Here is a 25,920-nt window from a genome sequence, read left to right on the forward strand (position 1 = left end):
GGTTGACTGCCTAGATTTATTTTATTAAGCATCAATACAGAGCTACCGCCCGGCAGAGTCTAACAATGTTGCAAGAGAATTAAAAAGTTAAACAAAAGAGAGAATTAGAAACTTGAAGATTTTAGTTTTGTCTTGATTTTTCCATTCATCCTCATTTTCAATTCAAAAATATAAAAACCCTTAGGGGTCCTAGACCACAGAGCTTTTGCCCGCCTCCCTGTCTTTGCACATACTGTGTGCCTACCCCGAAAGATTTTCCCTTCTCATCTGCCCCTCCCCCAATATACATACAGACAGCCTGGTTTCTTCCTACATACTCCTTTAGACTTGAGCTCATTCATCACCTCCTAAGAGAACATTTCTCAACCTCTCCCTCTCTCTGTCTCCTAACTCCTGATAACCTTTCCTGCATAGAGTTTACCAGGGTATCCTTACGCTTCATCTGTGGAATTATTTGATTTCCATCTGCGGATGCTAGTCTGTAAGCCGCAGGAGGGCAGGCCTGGGCCTGAGTTGCTCACCAGGGTTCATGCCCCATGCCTTGCACGCGGTAGGCATTCAACATTATGAAGCAAAAGAAAAGCTTGTCCCACGGGCAGTTTTCTTTACCCGACTTATAGTGTCTTCATCAGCTCCCTTTTCTCTCAGCCATTCAGCAAGTTCAGACTCTTCAGCATTTGTGCCCAGAGAATCCCGGTGACACACAGGCACTCCAGGAATATCTAGGACAGAATTAGCGAGGGAGGCACATTCTTAGCTTCTCTTAACAGAGGTCATCTGAGACCCTCCCACCACTCAAGAGACATTTATTAATACTTTAAAAGATTTTGCTCAATCAGAGTATAATAGAATTGAGATTGGCAGGATACGTGGTAATATAAACAAATTCTTAAAGACTACTAATAAATGGAGAGGCAGAAGCAATAATGTAATGATACCCCACCTCATACTTTCATATCAAGTTTATTTTCTTAGAATAAACTCATTGCACCAAAATTGTACTGTGTGTTTTTCATGCAACAAACATGAGCATAGTTAGTAGAGAACCACATAATTACATAATGGTCTCTTTTTTCACTAGTTGCAACAATATGGAAAAAAAAAAAGCATAGAATATACAAGATACAAATGCAAAAATGACAAAAATAGTATTATTTTTATTCTAGTAATCTCATTGCAAAAATTTTAAAAAGAAATAAAGACCAAAGAAGCAGAGAGCCTATTTACCTCAAATAATCTCAGGAAAACATGACCACGAATCATTATTTAAAATTAAGGCCTATCAAAATTACAGTTTGCTACAATTAAGAATTGGACATTTTTTAAAAGCAATTTCTGCTTGTAGCTGTGGTACAAGTGACAGGTGCCAATTAAGCCATGAAATAAAACTGCCCATTGGCTTTCTCAGCTTTTTGTGGCCGCCTGGTGTAACGGGGTGACTTTAACATTTTCTGTTATTCACCTATTGGTTGGGACTTAAGCTTCAGGTGTTTAATTTCGTGGTCTTTTTCTTCAATAGCTTGATGAAGGAGTGCTTGTAATTCTTTCTCTTTCTGAACCAATTCTTCCAGTAATCTGAAAAATAAAATTATATATATATATATATTTTTTTTTTTAATTTGTTAACATTTATTTATTTTTGAGAGGGAGAGAGAGTATGCACAGGGGAGAAGGAGAGAGAGAGGGAGACACAATACCCGAAGCAGGCTCCAGGCTCTGAGTGTCAGCACAGAGCTGGACGCAGGGCTCAAACTCGTGAACCGTGAGATCATGACCTGAGCCGAAGTCAGACACATAACCGACTGGGCCACCCAGGCACCCCATGAAAGAGAAAATTCTATCAGTTGACAGGATAATAAAGCTGGAGTAGCCAGAGTGACCTTCTAGATCTAGATACGGGCTTTTCAAGCTATAAGGAACACAGACACCCCTGGGATTTTATTGAAATGCAGATCCTGTTCCAGTAGTTCTTGGGGTAGGTCTGAGATTCTGCATTTTTTTTAGGCTTATTTATTTTTTTAGTAATCTCTACACTCAGCGTAGGGCTCAAACTCATGACCTGGAGATTAAGAGTTGCATGCTCTTGACTGAGCCAGTCAGGTGCCCTCAGATTCTGCATTTCTTTTTTTTTTTTTTTTTTTTTTAATTTTTTTTTTTTAATGTTTATTTATTTTTGAGACAGAGAGAGACAGAGCATGAACGGGGGAGGGGCAGAGAGAGAGGGAGACACAGAATCGGAAGCAGGCTCCAGGCTCTGAGCTGCCAGCACAGAGCCTGACGCGGGGCTCGAACTCACGGACCGTGAGATCATGACCTGAGCCGAAGTCGGATGCTTAACCGACTGAGCCACCCAGGTGCCCCAGATTCTGCATTTCTTTTTTTTTTTTTTTTTTAATTTTTTTTTTTAACGTTTTATTTATTTTTGAGACAGGGAGAGACAGAGCATGAACGGGGGAGGGTCAGAGAGAGGGAGACACAGAATCTGAAACAGGCTCCAGGCTCTGAGCTGTCAGCACAGAGCCCGACGCGGGGCTCGAACTCACGGGCCGTGAGATCGTGACCTGAGCCGAAGTCGGCCGCTTAACCGACTGAGCCACCCAGGCGCCCCCAGATTCTGCATTTCTAATGAGCTCCCAGGTGAGACTCCTGTTGCTGGGCCACAGATCACCCCTCCCCCACCCTCATGTCAAAGTAGCAAAGCTCTAGAAGACTTGCACTTCCAGTCAAGAATTCAAAATCTCCACCCTGACTGCCAAAATCTTCAGAGATGTTTTATTGTTTCCTTTTATGACCATAAATGGCAAACAAATAGATATATAAAGTAAAATAAAATATATATATAATATTAACAGACCTATATTTTACATGTATGACTCATCAAAAAAAAAGATGATGATGGACTATATAATAATCAGTGCAAAGCAGAAGGACAGTCATTTTTTTTTAACAGGGAAAATGTGAGAACTAAACTATAGATGAGATCACCTATAGTACCTGGCATATAACAACTACTCAGTAAATGTTAACGGTTGTTGCTAGGATTGTTGTAGGCATTCCTGTCCTTCCTCTGCCTCTCAAGGAGGCTGGTGACGTGGGTAAAGGGGTAGCTGTGTTCCTGGTACATTCGGTTCTTAGTTGACACCCGATGATACATTCTCCAAAGAAACAAAGAGAAACATATTACTGATGCCATAGTTTTGCCCATGAAACGTTCACTATGCAGTGGAGAGCCACGTGGACACCTGCTCACCATTTCTAACACCGTTCTCTGAAAAAAAAATTCCAAGTTAGGAAGGGAGATGCTCTGATTTTTCAGGAAACTACCTTTGGGTGACTAGGATTCAGAATTCCAGAAAGTTAAGGTACATAGTCATTCATAAGATCATCAAGATAAACTGTCGTGTACCCTACAGCTCTTAGCAAACTATTTGTTTTGTTTTCTGGGTATGGAGAGACTGAAGTCAGGACCAGATGCCGGTCCAAAAGTTTGTTTCTGCTTCAGCTGACATGCTCTGAAGGCAACACAGGCCCAACTGAAAGTCAGCCCTGAGCTTGAATCCTGGCTCAGCCACACTCTTCCTGTGTGAACTTTGACGAATTACTGAGCGCCTCTCGGCTTCAGTTTTCTCATCTGTGAAAATGAAAAGTAAAACTTCCCTAATGAGACAGCAGTAGCTAACACGCCAAGGGCAGTGCCTGGCTGGCAGTGAGGGCGATTCTGTTTCCTCCTGCAGCCTCAGGCCCTGGGAAAAGAGCCCTCCCAGGGCTCACGAGGGGTTCCTTCTCCTTCCCCACAGGACACAGATGTGAGGCCCTTGGGAGAAGGGATCAGGGTAGCATTAGGCAGCAGAAGTGGGACAAAAAGGAAAACTCTCGACAGGCAGCCAGAGAAGGTGGTTTGAGGAAGACTGGCTGTTTAAAGACAACTGCGGAGGGGCGCCTGGGTGGTTCAGTTGGGGAAGCGTCTGACTTCAGGTCATGATCTTGCGGTTCATCAGTTCGAGTCCTGCATCAGGCTCTGTACTGACAGCTCCCACCCTGGAGCCTGCTTCACATTCTGTCTCCCTCTCTGTCTGCCCCTCCCCCACTAGCGCGCACGCGCTCTCTCTCTCTCAAAAATACATAAACATCAAAAAAATTAAAAAAAAAAAAGACAACTGTGGAGTAAGCTGCACACAATTAGGTGGACTGAGCAGTAGGAAGCGAAATCGAGAGGAAAGCAGAGGCTCAAGGGAGAGTTTTATCTACACCAGCAAGAGGCAAATTCGAAGAAATGGATAGCAAGCTCAGCACGAATTTTTAAGTGGGCAATTTGTTGGTTTTGTCTTCCTTGTTAATTTACATGTATGGAATAGTGATGACTATTCCGTTGTTTTTGCTTTTTTCTTTTTTTTTAAGAACACAGTGACTTTTTCTAGAATTTAACCTATGTGTGTCTGGACTAGACATTTTATTTTTACCTTTAAAAGCCAGAACCTAACATTGGAAGAAGGGCACTGACAGGCCACTTCATTTGTCCCAAATCCAGCTCTCAAAAATTATTTAAGAACATATCCAACCTAGGCCATCAGTTTTATTTTTCCTTTGCCTACAAGTTAACAGGGAAGTTCTGCAAAATTAAGGCAATTGCCTGCCCCTCTGTTCCAGAAAAGCTTGGTAAAGCCATCTGCCCTGAGGTTGATTTTTTAACTCAGATGGGTGGGGGTGGGTAATTCTGGAATCGTGTCCTAGATAAACAGTCAGCTCTGGCTGAGTTAAATTTTAGCTAACTCTGCATTATCGTCCTGCATTACTGTCCCAATAATTGCCATCAAGTGAATTATTTCCAGAACATTTTATGTAAACATATAGGGAAATATAAGTAAAATATGCATTCTAAAGCCATCCTGTTATTTTCTCCATTTGGTATTATTATCGGTGATCAAATAATCAAGAGCTGGATAAACCTGATTTACTTTGATCAGTGATTGTCCTAAATATAAGCTTAAGATTTCTTTTTTTTTAATATGAAATTTATTGTCAAATTGGTTTCCATACAACACCCAGTGCTCCTCCCAACAGGTGCCCTCCTCAAAGCCCATCACCCGCTTTCCCCTCTCCCCCACCCCCCATCAACCCTCAGTTTATTCTCAGTTTTTAAGAGTCTCTTATGGTTTGCCTCCCTCCCTAACTTCTTTTTTCCCCCTTCCCCTCCCCCATGGTCTTCTGTTAAGCTTCTCAGGATCCACATAAGAGTGAAAACATGTGGTATCTGTCTTTCTCTGTATAACTTATTTCACTTAGCATAACACTCTCCAGTTCCACCCACATTGCTACAAAAGGCCATATTTCATTCTTTCTCATTGCCAAGTAGTATTCCATTGTGTATATAAACCACATCTTCTTTATCCACTCATCGGTTGATGGGCATTTAGGCTCTTTCCATAATTTGGCTATTGTTGAAAGTGCTGCTATGAACATTGGGGTACAAGTGCCCCTATGCATCAGTACTCCTGTATCCCTTGGGTAAATTCCTAGCAGTGCTATTGCTGGGTCATAGGGTAGATAAGCTTAAGATTTCTAATGTGAGGGCCACAACCTTTCCTAAACACTAAATCTAACATTTCCTCTAAGTTTATTTGGCAACAGATGGACCTCTATAGACCAAGTGATCTTCAACTAAAAATTACAGACGTGATCAATCTCTCGTTTCCACTGCTTAGTACCAGAACAGCTGCCCTTTTTTTTTCATGCGTGAGGTGATATTACTAGAAACAGAAAAAGGAGGCTCATAATCCTATAGATTTCACAGATGTAAGTGTAAATACGTAGAGAACTGTGTGGGCTGTTGTGAAAAGGCAACCATGCTCCTAATGCAATGAAGAAACAGGGCAAATTGTAGCCTTTTCAGCAGAGATGGGAACACGTGGCAGGCAGGCCCTCAGCCAGCTGCTCCCCTCAGAAAAGCAGCCCTGAGGGGCCGTGCATGGCACGGTGCAAGTATGGCGGACAGAGGACATGGACAGGGTGTAAGCCAGGAGAACTCTCGTCGTCTAAGGAGAGAAGGAAAAGGCTGCATTCAGGACAGGCAGGTTCTATTGACATAAGCCAGGGCATATAGACAGAAGGTTTTAGGGCGAGAGAAGCAAATACACCAGCTTACTGGTAAATAATGTAGCTTTATTGCATGTATAATTCTGACCATGGGTGGAGGAGGAGTTGGGGATGGTCCAGAACAGTAAGGATCGAACATTCCTCCTCCAGAGATCAGAGAGGGGTATTAACAACAGCTCATTCAGGATCGGAGGACAGAGGATAAACTAAAAAGAAACATGACTAAAGTTAACACCTACTCTAATGGACGCAGTGTCGTGATTGGGGTGCTGTCTGACAAGAGGAGGAAATGAAGGACACTAAGGATTTTGAAGGAAGGAGGATTTTGAAGAGGAGAAAAGATTCAAATTCTTCCACCAAAGTAGTAATGATGCCCAGTAAGAGCTGGGTTTCAGAGGACAAGATTAAGATCTGGAAGTCAGGGAGAAAATTTCCCTTTTTTCAGAAAGATTTCGCTCTATGCAAACCATAGATGATACATATGGATTTACTTAGTCATGCAACCAAAATTTCGGTTTCTGAGTATAGGATGAGCTTTACTATTTTTACTAAGCTTGGTATTCAAGCTTAACTTTAAAAACTTAAAACTCAAAACTAGAAATAAAATATGTTTATCTCCCTGGTGAACAACTAAGATTTTCAACTAAATATTTGAACTTCTATTGATTCACGCCGCCCCCCCCAAAAAAGGTTTTTACTATAAACTGTAAACCCAGAGTCAGAAAGGCAGTTGCCCACATTGTCAACTGTAGCCAGCACCAGGAAGCTATAAATCATAGACTCAGCCCCTGAACTGTGCCAACATCTGTGAAGAACAGGAAATATTTACTCTTCACTTAATCACCTTAACATGTGGATTCTATATTACCAAATTCTCCAAGAAAAATTAAAGTCCAGATATGACACAGCATATTCCAAATGAAACAGAATCCTAAATGCAATCAACTGCTCATTCTTTCAAGGTTCTGAAATGCAAAGCTTCAGCACCATTAAATGTATCTTTTCAAAAGCAGAGATCTTCCTCTCCTAAAAGAACAGGATATTCCAAATCACAGGCTTTCAAGAACATGGACTTTCTGTCTTTCAGCTGTCTCTTGGATGATACATGCTGCTCTGATTCTGTGTCCAAGATAGTCTCTGAAGTTACAACTATTGTGAAAATCTCAGTGTACTTGGAGATAAATCAGTAATCAAAGGAATGGTGCTGAATAAGGCTTGAATTGGTAGAATACGCAGAAAATGATTTTGATTAAGGAGACGACGACAAACCGCTCTTGTTTGATCAAGAAAGGTATCAAGCCAAGTTTACGTGAATGGGACAAAGGAATCCTATTTTGTTTTCTCTGTGGACCAAACTGTAAAGAAAACCTAAATGCACTTACATAAGAGTAAGGGAAAAGAAAGCCACTCACGTGAAAACAGGACTTACCTATTAGTTTCTATTTTCATCCTTCCAAGCTGCACATTGAGTGATCGGTGAGCATTTTGGGAGTCATGGGATACAGTAGAACTGAGCGTGCTCACCCCTGAGGTAGCCACGGCATCTTCAATGACAGCATGAGGTCTTTGGACAGTTTGGTTTGAAGGCTGTTCCTCACGCTCATCTTCCGCATCCAAGTCTTCTTGATCCGCGGTATCACTCTCAGATGCGAGGCTGAAATGTGGCCTCAGTTCTGTGAGGCGTAGTATCAACAACAGTGTTAATAAAATCTGACTAATTCATTTCCTAAGACATGAATGTCCTCTCCCCTGCTATCAATATGGATTCCAAAATGCTTTTCCAAAAGTAGGGATGGATTTTTGTGCGTTAATTTATGCTTTCTTTCCCAGCGAATCTGCAAAATTCACACGATGTATTAACTCGGAATGATCTAATTCACACAGAAGAAAAGTGATCACACTGCACATAAGATATGTGGGAAAATGCTAAAATCGGAAAGGCAATTATGTAAAAACCTGTTAACATAAACATTTGTTCATGCAAGTGAAATCCATTTTTTAGATTACGTAATATCTGGCAACTATTAACTACGACGTTCATAATCTAAGTGAAATCAGGGTAGCAGGATCTGGACTCCACACGCTATGATGGCACATGGAGCTTTTATTGGATCACAGAACCCACCAAGAATCTGACGAAAGCCATGGAGATTCTCTGCAGAAGGAAAGCACATTCATACAACATTTTGCCCAGATATCCTGAGTCCATTTGCCACGGGCTCCAGAGAGTCCATGAACCACAGGTCAAGAGCCCCTGTGTGGGGAGATGGCTCCAGGGGGAGGAACAGAAGATCCCTTCCCACCACCAATGCAGCCACCAGGGCAAGGCGACCAAAGGCTGACTGGGTAACAAATCCTCCAGGTAACTTTTCTTTCCTTACTTTACTGGACCTGTGGAAGGTATTTTCCTCTAAATCTCTGGCTGCTGTGTCTTTTCTTCAGACCTTTTTCTATCTACCGTCTGGAGCCTAGAACCTGGAACCTGGAATTCTACCCTTCACTTTTTTTATATTTCTATATTTTATATTTTTATATTTCTTACTCTCCATAGCTGACCTCATTCAAATCTATTAGAGTTGAGTATTTGTAACGTGTGGATAACAAACTATATTTCCAGCCCCGATCCTGTTGCATCCGATACCTCCTAGATATTCTTGGAGGGAAGCCAGCACTGCAGATTCAACAGTCTAAAAAAACACCTCATCTCTTGCCCATAACAAAAATCAGAGTGCCCTTCCTCAGGGGCCAGGCTTATGTAGCTCTGACTTCCTTTATCTCTCTGTTTATTTATTTATTTTTTAAATTTTCACTGTAGTAAAAAAAAAAAAAAAAAAAAAAAAAAAAATGCCTGGCCTAAAATTTACCATTTTCACCATTTCTAAGTACACAGTTCAATATTGTTAAGTATATTTGTATTGTTGCTCAACCCCTATTGAGAACTGGTTTTAAAGTTGCAAACTTTTTATAAGTTTCATCTTGCAAAACTGAAACTCTATACCTATGAAACACCGACTCCCCATTTCCCCTCCCCCATTGTCTTTGGCAACCGCCTTTCTACTTTCTGTTTCCATGAGTTGGACTACTCTAGGTGCCTCACGCAAGTAGAATCATTCAGTAATTGTCTTTTTGAGACTGGCTTATTACTTCACTTAGCATAATGTCCTTAGGATTCATCCATGTTGCAACACGTGTCAGAATTTCCTTCCCTTTTCAGGCTGAATAATATTCCATTGCACGTACATACCACATTTTGTTTATCCATTCGTCAGCGGACACTTGTGTTGCTCCCATCTTGGTTTATTGTAAATAACGCTTTTATGAATGTGGGGGTGCAAATACCTCTTTGAGATCCTGCTTTCAATTTCTTCTTTGGATATATATCCAGAAGAGGAATTCCTGGATCGTATGGTAAGTCTAGTTTAAATTTTTTGAGGAGCTATTATGCTGTTTTCCATACTGGCTGCACCATTTTATAATCTCACTACCAGTACACAAGGGTTCTAACTTCTTCACATCCTGCCCTTTATCTCGGAAGGTTCACCAAGCCCCCACCTCTACTCTGCTTTCTGCATCATCTCTTTTCTCTTTCCAAAATTCCATTTCCTAATTCATCTAGAGTGGGAGGGCCTCAAAACCAGGTGTTTTACTTTTGTAAACCTAGAACCCAGTACAGAGGTTAGGACATATTAGCCTCTCAAAAAATGTTGGCAGAATGGAAGAGTTATACTCCTAGGATTACTTGTATTTATAAGGCAACAAAATAATTTTAAGAATCTTACTTTAAAAGTAATTTAAGAAAGTGCAATTCTAGGTTAAATTAGAACACAAGATTAGCTCTTTTAAATTTTTCTAAAATTATTCTTAAATTTCTTTTATGGTCTCTAAACTGAAAATTAAAAAAAAAAACAATTAAAAAGTTTTATTGTGCTGTTGACTATAATGTCGCTTTTGCAGAGGGAAAATTTCTGATATTTATTATTATATTTAAACATCTCCTTACATAGCCCTAACTCTGTATGTTTTATCATAAATTTCAATTTTATATATGTGTAAAAGACTGAAAAAATTCTCTCCGATAATCTGAATCAAGTAGAAAATTGTAAGCAAATGCAATACTTTGTTATTTTGGACTTTTGTGGTGGCCCCCTGAATACACATCATCAAATCGCACATCGTAAAATATGCAAGTGAGATAGAGCATCTGGTCCTTGTCCTCAAAGATGTAATAATCTAAAGGAGAACTAGAATGCATATGGGAAGAGCCCTAAGAGCAGGTACAAAGATAACACGAAATTATAAGCACAAATTAGATGATCTCAGTTATAGACCTAGCAACCTATACCATTCACACGTACATGTATTAGGAATGCTAAAGAGGTAAATAAAGTACATCTGCAGTGACTAGATCCAGTGGTGGTTCAGTCATTGATTCAGGGAAGCAGAAGAGCCTAAGCAGGACTCTGGAGGAGGGGAAAGCCTTGGCTTGGTGGAGAAAGGGGCAGAGGTGTTTGAGAGAAGGAAGTTCAACTGATGGTCCAGAGCCCGCTGAGAAGAGTGGAAGGCAGAATGGACTGTCAGGAGAGAGGCAAGTGTCAGGAGAAAGGCGGGGACTCAGGGGGCCCTGTAACGAGTGGGTAGCACTTAAGCCCATGTGTGGGAAACCAGAGCCAGTGCCGGTTTCTAATACGGCAAGAGGGGATCAAACAACAATACTATTCCCACTTCCCTACCCGCAGCCACCACCCCAACTGGTTCCTTCCCCGGAGAATAATCAGACCAAGCTTCTTTAACCCCGGGTATTTCTGATAACAAGTAAGATCACAATCCGTGTCAGTGCAGTGGAAGCTCATGGTTCAGAATGCTGGTCATCTTACATTAATGTGGACACAGGGCACATGAGTAGTTCAGCCTCACTGGTAATAGTACCCAGTGCTTTAGCAGCTTTAAAATTTTTTGGTAATGTAGTTGGTATGCCTACATTATCAATTCTCTCTTAGCACTGCCAACATGGTCTCTATGCTCAGCACTTCTCCATCTGGTCACCCACAGCCAGACTGTAACAACAGAGACTCAATGTTGCCAATCATCTGAAGGCTGATTCTTGATGACAAGTGAGAAAACTGCCTGAGAAAAAAACTCCAAAGGGGCTTGCACTGTACTCTCTGTTCTGTGTGCTCTTTTTGGGGGGAGAAAGAAGATTGAATACTTTCTTTATTTTGTACTTTTTATTTTGAAATACTTTTAGAATAACAAAAAAGTTGCAGAAATGGTACAGAGAGTTCCCGAATATCCTTCAGCAGCTTGCCCCAAACTTGACATCTTACAGAACGGTGGGACGAGGATCCAAACCAGGAAATGGACGTTGATACACCACGAAGTAATCCAGACCTTACTTGAGTTTCACCAGTTTTCCCACTGATGTCCTTTTCCTGAACCAGAATCCCACACTGCATTTTGTTATCATGTCTCCTTAGTCCCTTCCAGTCTGAGGTAGTACCCAGCTATTTCTTTATCTCCCACGACCTCCACACTTTTGAGGAGTACTATGACCCTCCTCTGGAGTTCGACGTCTTATGTTTAGGTTGAGGCTGTGCGTTTTCCGGGAAGAAAACCACAAAGGTGATGCTGTTCGCTACTAAGGGTCTCACATCAGGAGGTACAGGGTGATGTGTCCTATTACTGGCAATGCTTACCTTGATCGCTTGGTAAAGGAGGTATCTGCTGGTTTCCCCACGGGAAAGTCACTGTTTTCCCTTTGCAATTAGTAAATAATCTTGTGGGTAGATACTGCGCAACCATTCAAATATCCTGTTTCTCATTACTCCTGTGCCTACTAATTTCAGCAGCCATTGATGTTTCTTGCCTGCAGGAATCATTATTACTGTGCTGTCTGCTGAATGGTGATGTTCTATTTCCCTCATACCTGCTACCTTTATTAACTGGAATTCTGTAAAAAAGAGCTGGCTCTTTTCCTGCATTTCTTTGTGTATTCAATTATTTATATTCGTGTAGACTTACGGATATTTAGTTTATTCTAATAGGCTATTATTATTTTATTTTATTGCTCAAATTGTTCTGGCTTACACTTTTGGGAACTCCTTCAAATGGGTGTGGTCTGCGGTGTCCTTTCAAAAACCCTCCATCCATTTTGGCACTTCCTTACTTTTTGGCATCACCAAGATATTCCAGGCTCACCTGTATTTCCCCTACCCCAGGCCTGGAATCAACCATCTCTCCAGGGAGCACGGATTCCTTTTACTGGAAAATGGTGTTTAGATACTAAGATTTGGGTCCTCTCGGTGGACAGACCCAGGAAATGTATGCACTAATGATGACATACATTTCAATATTGCATACACATTTTATTTGTGGTGTTCTCTCTAGAAGGAATTTTTAACAAGGGATTGTGAAGACAAGCATTTTTTTTTTTTAATGTTTATTTATTATTGAGACACAGAGAGACACAGAGCATGAGCAGAGGAGGAGTAGATAGAGGGGGAGACACAGAGTCCAAAGCAGGCTCCAGGCTCTGAGCTGTCAGCACAGAGCCCTACGCGGGGCTCAAACTCACAAACGGTGAGATCATGACCTGAGCCGAAGGCAGACGCTTAACCGACTGAGCCACCCAGGCGCCCCAAGACAAGCATTTTTAATGCAGTTTCTTTGAATCTCAATTGTATAACAAAATCTTTAGGGACATTCAGAAATTTGATGGAACTCTCAACTGCTTGAAATCAATTCCTCTTGTTCGCATATTTCATCATTTATGCATTGGCATACAAATGTATATGGTTTCCCCCTAACCTGGGAGGAATATAAAAAATACTTCTTCTAGTTATTGTCCTCTAAAATTTCCACTTTTTTGGTGGCTCAGTCAATTCTGCATCGGCTCTTGATTTCGGCTCAGGTCATGATTTCACCGTTCAGGAGATCAACCCCTGCATCCGGCTCTGTGCTGACCTGAGATTCTGCACAGAGCCTGCTTGGGATTCTCTTTCTCTCCCTCTCAATCTGCCCCTCCCCTGCCTGCTCATTGGCACTCTCCCTCTCAAAATAAATAAATTAATTTAAAAAATTCAACTTCTTTTTTAAATGCTTGCAAACAATAATTTTGGTTTTCATTCGAACTCCTTAGTAGCCTCAGAGGGACCGATTCCACAGTGGAAGGACAAACAGCTTTCCGTAGCAAACCCTCTTCATAGAGAACGTTCCACACATGGGTTGGGTGACAGCAGAGTGCCAATCCCTGGGACACCCGCTGGAGCAGAAGGAGACGTGACTCTCTGCCCTCTCCCTGAATTACCAGCCTGTTAACCACAGTGTGAAGGTCAGCGTGCTCTGTAAACTTTCTATTTTGGAAGAATTTTAGACTGACAGAAACATCGCAAAGGTAATACAGAGAATTCCCGTATACCTTCCACCCAGCTCCCCCCAGTACATCTTACATAACTACGGCATAGTCATCAAAGCTAAGAAATTAACATTGGTACAATACTATTAACTAAACTACAGGCTTTATTCAGACACAAGTTTTTCACTGATTTTTTTTTTCCTATTCCAGGATATCATCCATTGCCTTTAAGTCATCCATTTTTAAAGGGAAGTTTTAAAAAATTAGACTAACAGATAATTTATATGCTAAATATATCAAAGTATAATATCTCGTGCCTTTGCTCACTTAAACTACCGTGTTTAACTTCTGCCTATGTCTGTTCCTCTCTAATACACACCTATTCCCCTTCACCCCTCACATCTTTTCACTATATAACCCCTCTAGAGTACATTCCTCACATCCAAGACCATCCCAATGATAAGTCATCTAAATATAAGAATCTGTTAACTTCCTTAGAGCATTACATTAGGTTTACACTAGCACGGCTTTCCCAGGGTTCACATCTAACTGCTAGTTATGTGTTTTAGCGCCTTTGTAGAATTTTTTTCTAATTTAAAATTTCTATGCAAATTTTCTACCCTAATCTTTACTTAATATTGACAAAGGTTTAATATAAAGATGGACCCTAGTGCCCTCACAAAACAAACAAGGTATTCTGAGAGAAGAGAGGGAATCCCACAACTCGGAAGGACTGATGATGACTTAAAATTTTGTGGTACCATTTGTAAATAACCTAAATTTTAAGATATTTCATAATTATCTTTTCAAATTTCTATTTTAGAGTGGCTTTTTTTTTTTTTTTGGTTTTTGCTTTTTATTTAAGTGAGAGAGCATGAACAGGGGAGAGAGGCAGAAGAAGAAACAGAGAGAATCCCCAACAGGCCCCATGCTCAGCACAGAGCCTGACACGGGGCTCAATCCCACGATCCTGGGATCGTGATCTCAGCCAAAATCAAGAGTCAGACGCTCAATCGACTAAGCCACCCAGATGCCCCTAGAATGTTTTATAAAACATGTATAAATTAGTATAACATATTTCTAATTTATGTATCTAAATCTGTTTATCTATTTATCTATCTATCATTTCTCTCTCTCTACACACACACACACACACACACACACACACACACACACAGAAGAGCTTTGCTTAAAATTTTTCATTAGTGAGTACACTATCAAAGTACTTTGGAAGTATGTCTTAGAACTTGAATGTGTCTCTCACTCCATAAAACCCTGTTTCATCAACACTACCCCTTTTGTACCTCCCTGCAAACATAGCTGGGATCTGTCTAGACCAGTGATTTCCAAACCTGGCTGTGTATCAAAATGACCTGGGAGCTGGATTAAAATCAGATTCCTGGGCTTTTTCCCAGCAGATTCTTACTCACTCAGTCTGGGATGGGGCCTGAAAAGCTATAATTTTAAAGAGCTGCTGACATCACTCAATGCACACTGGCAGGTTTGGGAACCACCAGCAAGAGTGTGTTTTGTGGACATAGCTAACCGTATACCACAATGTATACGTATTTGGGTCACCTGCACAATTTCCTCCTTCCCCCCATATCCAAATATGCTCTTTAAAAACAAGGAAGCAACTTCCTCACCCAGAGTAAGCCTTTGGCTTGGTGTAGTACATTCCTTAGACTATATGCACTAGATAAAGATTAATTTAGTGGCTTTGAAAAGATTTTTACAAAAGGCTAACTTGATCTGAGACGCAGTAAAGAAGACACCATAAATGATAGTTGAACAGTAATCTAAAATATCAAACACTAAATATTTGCAAAGTAATTAACTATTTCTGACCTGGCACCAGAATGGTGATGGCCGTCTGCACTGCCTTTCGGATGATACTGTCTAAGGCAAACATCCAGTGTGGCTTGATGTTATGATTCCGAAGAACTTTATTGACCTGGAGAAAGAGGGTGACATTTAGTCTACTTTAATTTTTAGTTGCAAATAACCTAGCTGACAAAACCATCTGGATGACATTCTATCAACGAAACAACTATGAGGTTTCTTCACCTTGAACTGTGAGTAATTTCTTTATGTCACCAGAAAACAATAAAAAAGTGCCATTTCAAATTAAAGTCTGGTGATCCCCACATAAGCAAATCAAAGGCAGTCTGGTTAAATGAAACGTTGCTTCTTCAGGACTCAGAACATGCAACTTCCATTTTTTATGATGACTTCAGATTGGATGATGGAGGTGGTAAAGGAGGAAAAAAGAATCCAAGGGCTTTAAATAAAAATAAACACTGACCTTCAGTGTTGTGACTCTGAGGAGGAAGCTGCTAGAATATTCCAGAAATGCTGTTCACAGTGAAAGTCTGGGTCGTAAGGGTATTTTTTTTTAGTGACTAATAATATGCATTATCTTTCAAAAAAATAACCTTTTTCAGGGGCGCCTTGGTGGCTCAGTTGGTTGAGCATCTGACTTTGGCTCAGGTCATGGTCGTAAGAGTTTGTGAGTTTGAGCCCCATGTTTTAGCCCTGCATTTGAGCCCTGTGTTTGAGCCTTGCATTCGAGCCCCGCTGCCTGTGCAGAGCCTGCTTATGAAACTCACTTTCTCCTCTTTCTCTGCCCCTACCCCACTTGCACTTTCTCTTTCTCTCAAAATAAATACATAAAAACTTAAAAAAATAATTATTGGGCATCTGGGTGGCTCAGTCCATTGGGCATTTGACTCTTGATTTTGGCTCAGGTCATGATCTCAGGGTCAAAGGATTGAGCTCCACACTGAGCTGAGTGTGGAGCCTGCCTGGGCTCCCTCTCCCTCTGCCTCTCCCCTCACTGTACGTGCTCTCTCTCAAAAAACTAAAAATAAATAAATAAAATTAAAAAAAATAACCATTAGCATAAAGCTAAAAGAGGCTTCTTTAAAATTTGAGTTAACTCCACTAATTGCTGGTCGACATGACCCTCTAAGAAAAGTGGCTATTTTCCCCACAGGGCTCTGACCAGAGATTTTATTCGTTTTTTTTTGAATGTTTATTATTTATTTTTGAGAGAGAGAAACAGAGTGAATGGGGGGGGGGGCAGACAGACGGGGGGGGGGGGACCAGAGATTTTAGAGGGAGCAAGGGAGATGGTGACCTAGCTGCAAGCCCACGCCAAAAGCTGGGGTTCCAGTTGCTTATTCTTGCCCTTGGTCCCCCATCAAAACCCCCCAGTTTAGGGGTGCCTGGGTGGCTCAGTCTGTTGAGTGTCTGACTCTTGGTTTTGACTCAGGTCATGATCCCAGAGTCGTGGGGTCAAGCCCCATGTGGGGCTCCACACTGAGAGTGGAGCCTGCTTGGGATTTTCTCGCTCTCCCTCTGCCCCTCCCCCTACTCATGCTCTCTCCTTTTCTCTCTCTTATTACAAAAAAATCCCCCAGTTTAGAAAGGAGTCAGTCTGAGAAATTCCTCAGAGTAGTTGCTCCCAAAAGGAAGTGAACCACTGCTAGGTTCGCACTTGTTCTAGGAAATCCTTTCCGAATGAGTTTGTTCTGGTACCTTCATTTCTTAAAGACTTTGCCTGCTTCTATGACTAGTGCGGAGCATAGCATTAGGTAACTGGAACATTTCTCTCAAGAGTCCCACACAGAAGATGGAAGGGGATCCTCTAGAACTATGACCCGCTCCTCATAGCTCTTCATCAAACAGGGCACATTATTGGGGTTCATTCCCATCCTGGACAGTGATTGAGCAAGAGCAGGGGTGTGTGTGTGTGTGTGTGTGTGTGTGTGTGTAAGACCCGGGCCCGAGGCCCATGATTACAACAAATCCACTCTCAATCTGAATTCTACTGGCCAATTTGTTTCCCAGCCTGTAGGCTGGAAGTCAAATGTGTGGGCAAGTGCAAAATCAGTAAATTCTTTCATTCTGTTTGCAGATGGTTAGGTTTCCCTAGTTGCAGTGAAGTGTGCCTTTAGCATTTAATTATTAGTGATGGGCTTTGCCAGTTGCTTTCATTACCCAGGATCTCAGTTGAGTCAGGAGTGCTGTTCCCGTCCACAGGACAGCACAAAGACCAAGAAGCTTACACAGAGTTTCAGAGAACACCAGTGGCCATTGAAGGATTATAATTTGGTTTTAAATGAGAGATCATTTGGTGCACCAAAAACAATTGTCAAGGCATCTATGTAGGAGAAATAAACACATTAGGAGTGAGTTAATTTGGGGGACTTAAATACAATTATGCAAAGTGCTTCTATATTTATACCAGAGGCGCCATCAGGAACTCTCTTATTTCAGTCTCCCTCACCCTGTGAAGACCTTCTAGGAGTCACTTCAAGCTTTCTTGCCACAGAGTTCCACAGATAAGTCTTATTCAGGAATAGCATGTTGTGTGTTGAATCAGGGTTTTGAAAGACGGGCTTCTAGTTGGTGTTGCAGAGCAACTCCATTTGAGAGGGCAGAGCCTTCAGCAATCTCTCATTAGATCATGTGGATTGATTTTCATTTAGTGACGAATTAATATGTTTTAAACAAACATGTTTAAAGTGTCGTGCATGGAAACCAGAGAAAAAGTGAAAAAAAGAAAAAGAAAAGTATTGGTTTTACTTAACAGTGATCATCCCCATCTGTACCATTGCATTTTTCTCAACGACCACTAGATGGCAGTCCACATACAGAATTAGAAAGTGAACCACTACAGTGGGCTGTGTGGCTAAAGTCAAAAGAACAAATAGTGACTGGCTACGTGATTTCAGAAGCACACAGTTCAGCCACGGGAGCTGTCTGTTAGTTTTGCTATTTCCCACGGTGTTCAATATCACGTGTATCTAACTTTGGGAGATGCAAACGCATACAACAACGAATCTGCTGTTTAGCAGCTCACGGAGAGGCAACCAGCTCACGCTTAATCATCGAAAAAGACATTCATCAACATTCTTAAAGAAAGAAAATATAACAGAACTTATGTCTTATCTTATTTTGCTGATTTTTGTTGGCCGTTTGTGGGAAGACAGCAGCAAAATGTCATACTTACGGCATCTTGAAAACCGAAGAGTACCACCTGAACTTGACTGATGCCATGGCTGTCAAAGTCAAGTTCTAGCTTCAGCTTAGACAGTGTGGTGGCTATGATTTTTCGGTCCGTGGATCTCACAAATTCTCTGAGGCTTGCAATGAGGGTTGTGATGTGTTCCCATTTTAGTTTAGGTTCTTCAGTCCCCTGTGAATAAATTAACCTGTCAGTTGATCTGTGTGGGACACATTAGTCATGAGCCTGCCATTCTCACAGCCCTTGATGGGAACTGGGCTTCAAAGTGCCCCCAGCTAAGGGAAAAAGACCAGATTTGAACTCGATGCTCCTCCCCCACCCCCACCCACCACCCCAAGAATAATCAGACTTTGGGAGGAAGGGTACCTACCCCATACATTGGTGAATAGGTATGATTTAGTCAGATGTAGAGAGCTTTGCCCGAACAGGGACAGGCTGAGGCAATAAAATTCTTGCTCAGAAATTTTAATGGGGGCTAAAGAGATATCAGACAATGAGCCATAGGATCTTAAGCTCAAAGTCAGTCTAGAGAAATAAGTCCTAAAATAGCAGCATGAGGGGCACCTGGGTGGCTGAGTTGGTTAAGCATCCCACTTTTTTTTTTTTTAACGTTTATTTATTTTTGAGAGAGTGGCAGAGAATGAGTGGTGGAGGGGCAGAGGGAGAGGGAGACACAGAATCTGAAGCAGGCTCCAGGCTCTGAGCTGTCAGCACAGAGCCCAACGCGGGGCCCGAACTCACGAACCGCGAGATCATGACCTGAACTGAAGTCGGACGCTCAACTGACTGAGCCACCCAGCACCCCAGCAACCGACTCTTGATTTAGGCTGTCATGATCTCATGGTTCACGAGTTCAAGCCCCACATGGGGCTCTCTGCTGTCACCATGGGGCCTGCTTGGGATCCTCTGTACTCCCCTCTCTCTCCACCTCCCCAGCTAGTTCTCTTTCTTTCTTTAAAAAATAATAAACTTAAAACATTTTTTTTTAAATAGCAGGAGTACATCTAGTTATAAGGAAGGAAGGAGAGGCAATAGCATTGAGAATGACAATCTACGTGGAGAGGAGAAGGGAATGCGCAGAAATAGAAATGGCACACCATGAGGGCCAAGAGCAGCCAAACCTAAGAAAGGACGGACAAACTCCTGGCAAGTGAAGGCCCTCAGAATCACTCACTAGTTTCAGTCTCTGTGAGGTTGGGCTAGGCACCATCGCTGGAATACCTGAAGATGCCCCCCTCCTTCACTGGTACGTGAGGCAACCTGCAATGTGCCCCCAGAACTGCAACTGCCCTTGAAGTGTGTCAATTCCTTTCAACCGCAAGGGGCTCACTTCAAGGGTGCCTGGGTGGCTCAGTCAGTTAAGCTCAGGTCATGATCTTGCAGTTTGTGAGTTCGAGTCCCATGCCAGACTCTGAGCTGACAGCCTGGAGCCTGCTTTGGATTCTGTGTCTCCCTCTGTCTCTGCCCCTTCCCCGTGCTCATTCTCTCTCTCTCTCTCTCTCCCTCTCTCTCTCTCTCAAAAATAAACAAAAAAAATTTTTTTAAAAAGGGGGGGCTGCCGACTTCAAACTCCACGCTTGAAATAATTGCTTACCCACCAACGAGGCCATTAGTTGTAAGAATGAACCAATGGACACTATTTTTACATATTAAAAATATAATACGATAATTAAACACATTCCTTCTGCCAAGGTGAATTTTTCTACCTTGTGTAAGGAACCTTGTTTCTTTAAAGGAAAGATAGCAGGGTGTTACTTATCCTCATTTAACTTCAAGAAACGAGATTTTTATTATATTCATTTCTATCTCCTAGTGCACATTTTATTACTACACCATAAAAGTTAAATTCCTCAACTGGGCTGTGAAAATTACAATTTCTAGGATTCTATTAAAATTAAATAAATGTACCAGCAAGTTCTTTCTCTCAGTATATTTTCATTTGGGGAGCTCTCTCTCATGTTTATGTTTTCCTGAGAAAAGATTATATTGAAAAGCTTGAAAGCTGTCATTAAGGGAATTAAAACCAGACTGGGAACAATTACAAACTTTGTTTCTTTTCTTACCGCCAACTAAATTACACCCAAAGTAAAGATTCACAGGCAATATCATAATAACATGAAAATATGTTCAAGAAGAAAAATGTGAGTTATTCAGAAGTTGGAAGCTTATCTTAGTGACAAGTCAGATACATGTTTGCCAGCAGATGAAACAGCAAACATTTTCCTGACATTAGCTTTGTTTTCACAACAGAAAAACATGTTGCTTCCGGTCTTTTGGACGTGTGTGCCACTGTCCTACAGAGGAACGCTGTCGACTCTGGCAAGTGTTTTCTGTCTGGGGTATTTCATCCACTTACATAATCGGTATTTCTGTTCTAACTCCTGTGTTCATGTGCACTCATCAGCATGCCTACACAAATGAGCATCTCGGGTACCAGGGAGCCTGATTCAGCGTCAGAAGGTGCCATCTGACAGGTGTGCCTTTCCTAGCACTCGGTACCATCCAGACTCTTCCGCAGAGGCGCTCTCTAGTCTTTATCCTTTAAACCTTCTCAAAATGATGAGTGAGCTTCAGAAGGATGTTACAGGTTGAAAGGGCTTTTGTGGGCTGGTTTGGGGACCTGACCAACATCTCCATGCTTGGTCTTGTTACAAAAGGGCAGGCTTACATGTAAAGATGCATCTAGAGATATTTAAGGCAATGAAAATAATTATTTCCATCTGGTTGTAGAAAAAACTGAAAGAGATGAGACAACTAGGATTAGCCTGCTTGATAATGGTCACAGCAGCAATAATAATAGTTAACATGTGTGACACACTCTCTATTATTATCTCAATTGCTCATGGTCTTAGTTATTCCCTATAGAAACTCCGTGAGGTAGATACCAGCGTTCCTCTGTCGTATAGATTAGGAAATTCAGCCTCGGAGTTGTTAAATCACACAGCCTGGAAGCGGTGGGGCCTGGCGTCAAGCAGAGGCAAGCTGAGGCTGAGCCCAGGCTCCTAATAATTGCATTCTTCTGCCCCCATCAGCTGGAAGAGCCGGCAGTAAGCCTAGATTGGGACCTGCTCTACCTCTAGGCCAGCATGTGACGTCACAGCATCCTTAGCGATACATTCAGAAGGACCCTTGCTATCGCTGGATGATTCGGGATTTAGCATGTGATTCTGACCCACAGTTTCTCACCGGTGCCTTCAGGCGGGTGCACCAGCACATGCCCTCTGATGGTTGCTTTTAAGAGTATTTTTCTTTCTCCTTCTATGGAAAACATTCAAGTGTGCATGAAAAAAACAGGAAGTCACAGACAATTAAACAGGATTAACCAACGGCGAAATTTAAGACTTTCAGCACAGTCATGGAAGTGAAGTCTCCTGCCAGGCTCTGTGCTGAGAGCTGGGACCCTGACAATGGTCACGGCAGTCCTGCCTGGTGGACCTTCAAAATCCCCAAACAAGCAGACACTTTCTGCGCTGGAGGAGCACATCCTTTGGGGTGATGATGAGATCTGGGCAATGCCCGCATTCCCCATGTTTCTGACCTCCGACAGGCACCTTGCATTAGTGGCCACCATGCGGAGAAGTCTTCACAGCGGCTAACGGTGATTTCCTTTCCTTCCCCACCGAAAGCGCCAATCCCTCCCCTGCTTTATGTTTCTACCAGCACTGGTTGCCGTGTGGGAGCTGTCACCCAGGGAGGAGAACGGTGTGGTGGTTAAGAGCACGGACCCTGGAGCCAGACTGTGGGGGTCTAAATCCTGACTCCGTTGCTTAGGGCTGTGTGGCCTGGGCAAATTACTCAACAACTCTGTGCCTCTGTGTCCGCTTCTCAAAACGAGGATGCTAACAGAACTATCACTATAGCACTATTGCCATGGGGATTAAATGAGTGAATACACATGAAATACTAAGAACAATACTTGGCTCATGCAAAATGTTTGCTCTCATTACGCCACACGGAATATATTATTACTATAGGTTTACTATTCATACTATATATTATAACTGTATGTGTGGCTGTATACATTGCTACTACTACTATATCTTTACTAATTTTTTTGTTTTTTCTTCCCCCACTAGAATGTCAGCTGCAATGGGGTACATTTTCTTACAGTTTTGTTCACTGTAGTATCTACAGCACACAGACGAGTGATTGTCATTCAGTAGAAGGTTAATACGTATTTGCTGAATGAATGAACGACTTCCAATTGCTGCCCAGATGCACCTTTCATCTGAATCTGGTTCCCCTTCCGGGGCACCTTGGGTGGCTCAGTTGGTTAAGTGTCTGACTCTTGATTTTGGCTCAGGTCATGATCTCGAGGCTCATGAGATAGAGAGCCCTGTGTCGGGCTCTGCTCTGAGAGCGTGGCGCCTGCTTGGGATTCTCTGTCTCCCTCTCTCTCTGTCCCTCCCCCACACTCACTCTCTCTCTCTCTCTCTCTTTCTCTCGAAATAAATGAACTTAAAAATTTTTTAAATTTGGTTCCCCCGTCCTTGAATGACCAGAGTGAGCAGAAGGAAAGGCAAGAGAGAAAGCTACAGGTTCAAGACTGCTCCCGTCTCCTCCACACCCCCCACCATTCCTGTGCAGAGTCCCGGGTACACACTCTACCCCCAGCCCAGAGCCTCAGCTGCCCCCCCAGACAACAGCCCCTCCTTTCTGGGCCTCAGAATAACTGCTCGATACAGCTTTCCTTTAGGACCCAAGCAGGGTTTTCCCAGAAAGTGCAGATGGTGTTCATTTCAGGTCTTGTACCCAGAGACCCTGCTGGCACACATGTGGCCTTTGTCCCTTCTTACGGGATCAAAAGAGGTGGGCATTAGACAATTGCTAAGGTGACGGAATCAGCAGAGGAACTTAGTGGGGTTCTCAAGACAAAGACAAGAGCCAAGGAAGAGAGTGTTGCTCCATTTATATCCCAGGACAAGCTGAGACCAGATAGACCGTTGGCCTGAGAGACAAACTTGACGTGACTCCTCCAGCTACACCCTTTTTGCAGCTGTTTTCCCAAGACAGAAGGCAGGGAAGAAGGTATGCGCAGGAGAGACAGATGGTGGCCACCAGCACCAGAGCAGGGAGACATGTCCCTGATGCCCATGCAACTAAAAGAAAACACCAAGTGTCATGTCTGCGACCGAGCATGTCTGTGGAGGCTTATACCCTCAAGAGACCTGAGCTTCTGCTCCAAACACAGGAGGCATCACCAGAGGCTTGGAGCTGGGGGACACCCTGCTTCTACTGGGGCAAATTTGGGGAGGGGATTCTTCCTCATATCTACAGATATGCAGAATCCCAGGGAATATATTTTCCCAGGTATTGGGGACTGAACTGTCCCCCGCCCCACCACTGGCCCTAATTGATACGTAGAAGCCCTAACCTCCCATGTGACTGTATGTGGAGAGAGGGTCTCTAGGAGGTAATTAAGGTTACCTGAGATCCTATCAGTGGGGCCCTAATCCAATAGGGCTAGTGTTCTTACAAGGGGAGGAAGAGACACCCCCCCAGGGTGCACAGGGATAGAAGGCTGGGGGAGGACATGGTGAGAAGGTGCCACTTTAAGCCACGGGAAAAGGCCTCAGGAGACACCAAACCTGCCAACACCCTGCTCTTAGACTTTCAGTCTTCAGAAGTGTGAGAAGCAAATTTGCTGTTGAAGCTACTCAGTCTGTGGTATTCTGTTAAGGCAGCCCCAGCAAACGAATACAAGAGGAAATAAGGGTTTGAGCGGCTTTGTTTTTTCATTGCATATGTGGCCTTCTGACACACTACATAATTTACTCATTATTGCCAGTCACCCTCTGTCCATCTGAATATTGCCCCACAAGCAGGGGGGCCCTCGTGCTTGCAGTATTTTCCTAAATGCTCAGAGGAGACTGGCAGGGAGCCCTGTGCCACTGTCCGAATTATCAAGTCATGTGGCTCAATGCATGTTGAATTGATAACTGAATTGATAAACAGATTGAATTCATAAACAAATGAACGAAGGGTCACAGTGGCTTATAGCTCGTTGGAACCTGACCAACACGGAAAGTGTGCTTGTGACTTACAAATAGTTATGTTCAGAAGTGTGGTTTCTAGGGGCACCTGGGTGGCTCTGTCGGTTACGCGTCCGACTTCGGCTCAGGTCATGATCTCACGGTTTGTGAGTTCAAGCCCAGAGTCAGGCTCTGTGCTGACAGCTCAGAGCCTGGAGCCTGCTTCAGATTCCGTCTCTCCCTCTCTTGCCCTCTCTTTTTCTCTCTCAAAAATAAATTAAAAAAAATTTTTTTAATGTGGTTTCTACATCGGAGATTTGCTTTTTTTCCTGTCTGGGGGAGGCAGGTTTCATCCTCAAGAGCCCTACAGTTCCTTCCTGTCTCCACATGGCCTGTGACAGTTCTGAGGGGTGATGACACAGTGAAAGTATGCAAAGTCTGGAAAACCAAGTATCCATGAGAGGTGTTACCTGAGCCAAAGATTCCATTAAGTTCCTCACAACTTTGTCTTGGTCTTCGGTCAGGATCCTGTGAAGAGTGGCCCGTCTCTCACTGTCCTTCCTCAGCATAAAGAATCCAGAATCTTTCTCTTCAGGGGAAGGTGGAGCGCTGTGGTCTTCGAAATTTTCGTCTGGAATGCTGTTAAGAATTTAATGCAGCATAAATCACGGTGTCCTTTATAAAATGACACATGACGTAGTTCTTTCACCCAAAGTCAGTCCGGTCTTTACCCCAGAAAGAGTGTCCGTATTCCTTTTACGTCTCGCTCTCCACAGGATTTGGCTCTCGTCTTGAAAGAGAAGGGATCCACCTTCAACTCCGTGTCCGGAGAAACCGAGCCGTATTCGCTGCTGCTGCTGGTGTCCTCCACCAAGACGGGCACAGGCAAGGATATGCTTCTAAGATACTCTGCTTATCACGAGAGGGGGAAACGCTCATTCATGCTTTTAGAAATGTATGCATGCCAGGGGCACCTGGGTGGCTCAGTTGGGTAAGCGTCCAACTTCAGCCCAGGGCATGATCTCATGGTCCGTGAGTTCGAGCCCCGCGTCAGGCTGGGCTCTGTGCTGACAGCTCGGAGCCTGGAGCCCGCTTCGGATTCTGTGTCTCCCTGTCTCTCCGCTCCTCCCCCACTTGCACTCGGTCTCTGTCTCTCTCTCTCTCAAAAGTAAATAAACATTGAAAAAAAATTTACACATACTACACATGCACCAAAAGAGAGCAATATTCATTGTCAAGTGTGGCATTGCAATGACTAGTAAAATTATGCTACCTAAGAGGACGGTCATGGATCCTAATTTCTCCCCGTGCTCCATGTCCAATCCCTGCGGGGGTTGGGAGGGTGGGCAAGGTCAAGGTCTCCCAGGCCCTGAAAGGAATACGTCAGGGCTGTGAAAAAGTAGAAGAAGCACCAGACCCAGAGGTCCTGGGTTCCAATCTCCTCATTTCTATTGACACCTGCCAGACATTAG

General features: G+C 42.9%; 1 protein-coding gene across 4 annotated transcripts in view; it reads right to left on the minus strand.

Annotated features, from left to right (window-relative positions):
- MAP3K5 (mitogen-activated protein kinase kinase kinase 5) overlaps positions 1 to 25,920 on the minus strand; it is a 205,864-nt gene that overhangs the window by 2,962 nt on the left and 176,982 nt on the right. For 3 of the 4 annotated variants that reach the window (XM_042987196.1, XM_042987199.1, XM_042987200.1), the window contains 7 exons: positions 25,180 to 25,360; positions 24,919 to 25,087; positions 18,462 to 18,647; positions 15,293 to 15,398; positions 7,523 to 7,766; positions 1,463 to 1,575; positions 610 to 722 (listed from right to left, as the gene is read on the minus strand). In XM_042987196.1, coding sequence (XP_042843130.1) covers positions 610 to 722; positions 1,463 to 1,575; positions 7,523 to 7,766; positions 15,293 to 15,398; positions 18,462 to 18,647; positions 24,919 to 25,087; positions 25,180 to 25,360 — 1,112 coding nt within the window. The remainder of the gene's footprint in view (positions 1 to 609; positions 723 to 1,462; positions 1,576 to 7,522; positions 7,767 to 15,292; positions 15,399 to 18,461; positions 18,648 to 24,918; positions 25,088 to 25,179; positions 25,361 to 25,920) is intronic. The other variant, XM_042987198.1, reaches the window with a different exon arrangement.

This window comes from Panthera tigris, chromosome B2 (assembly GCF_018350195.1).
Source record: "Panthera tigris isolate Pti1 chromosome B2, P.tigris_Pti1_mat1.1, whole genome shotgun sequence".
Lineage (NCBI taxonomy): Eukaryota > Metazoa > Chordata > Mammalia > Carnivora > Felidae > Panthera > Panthera tigris.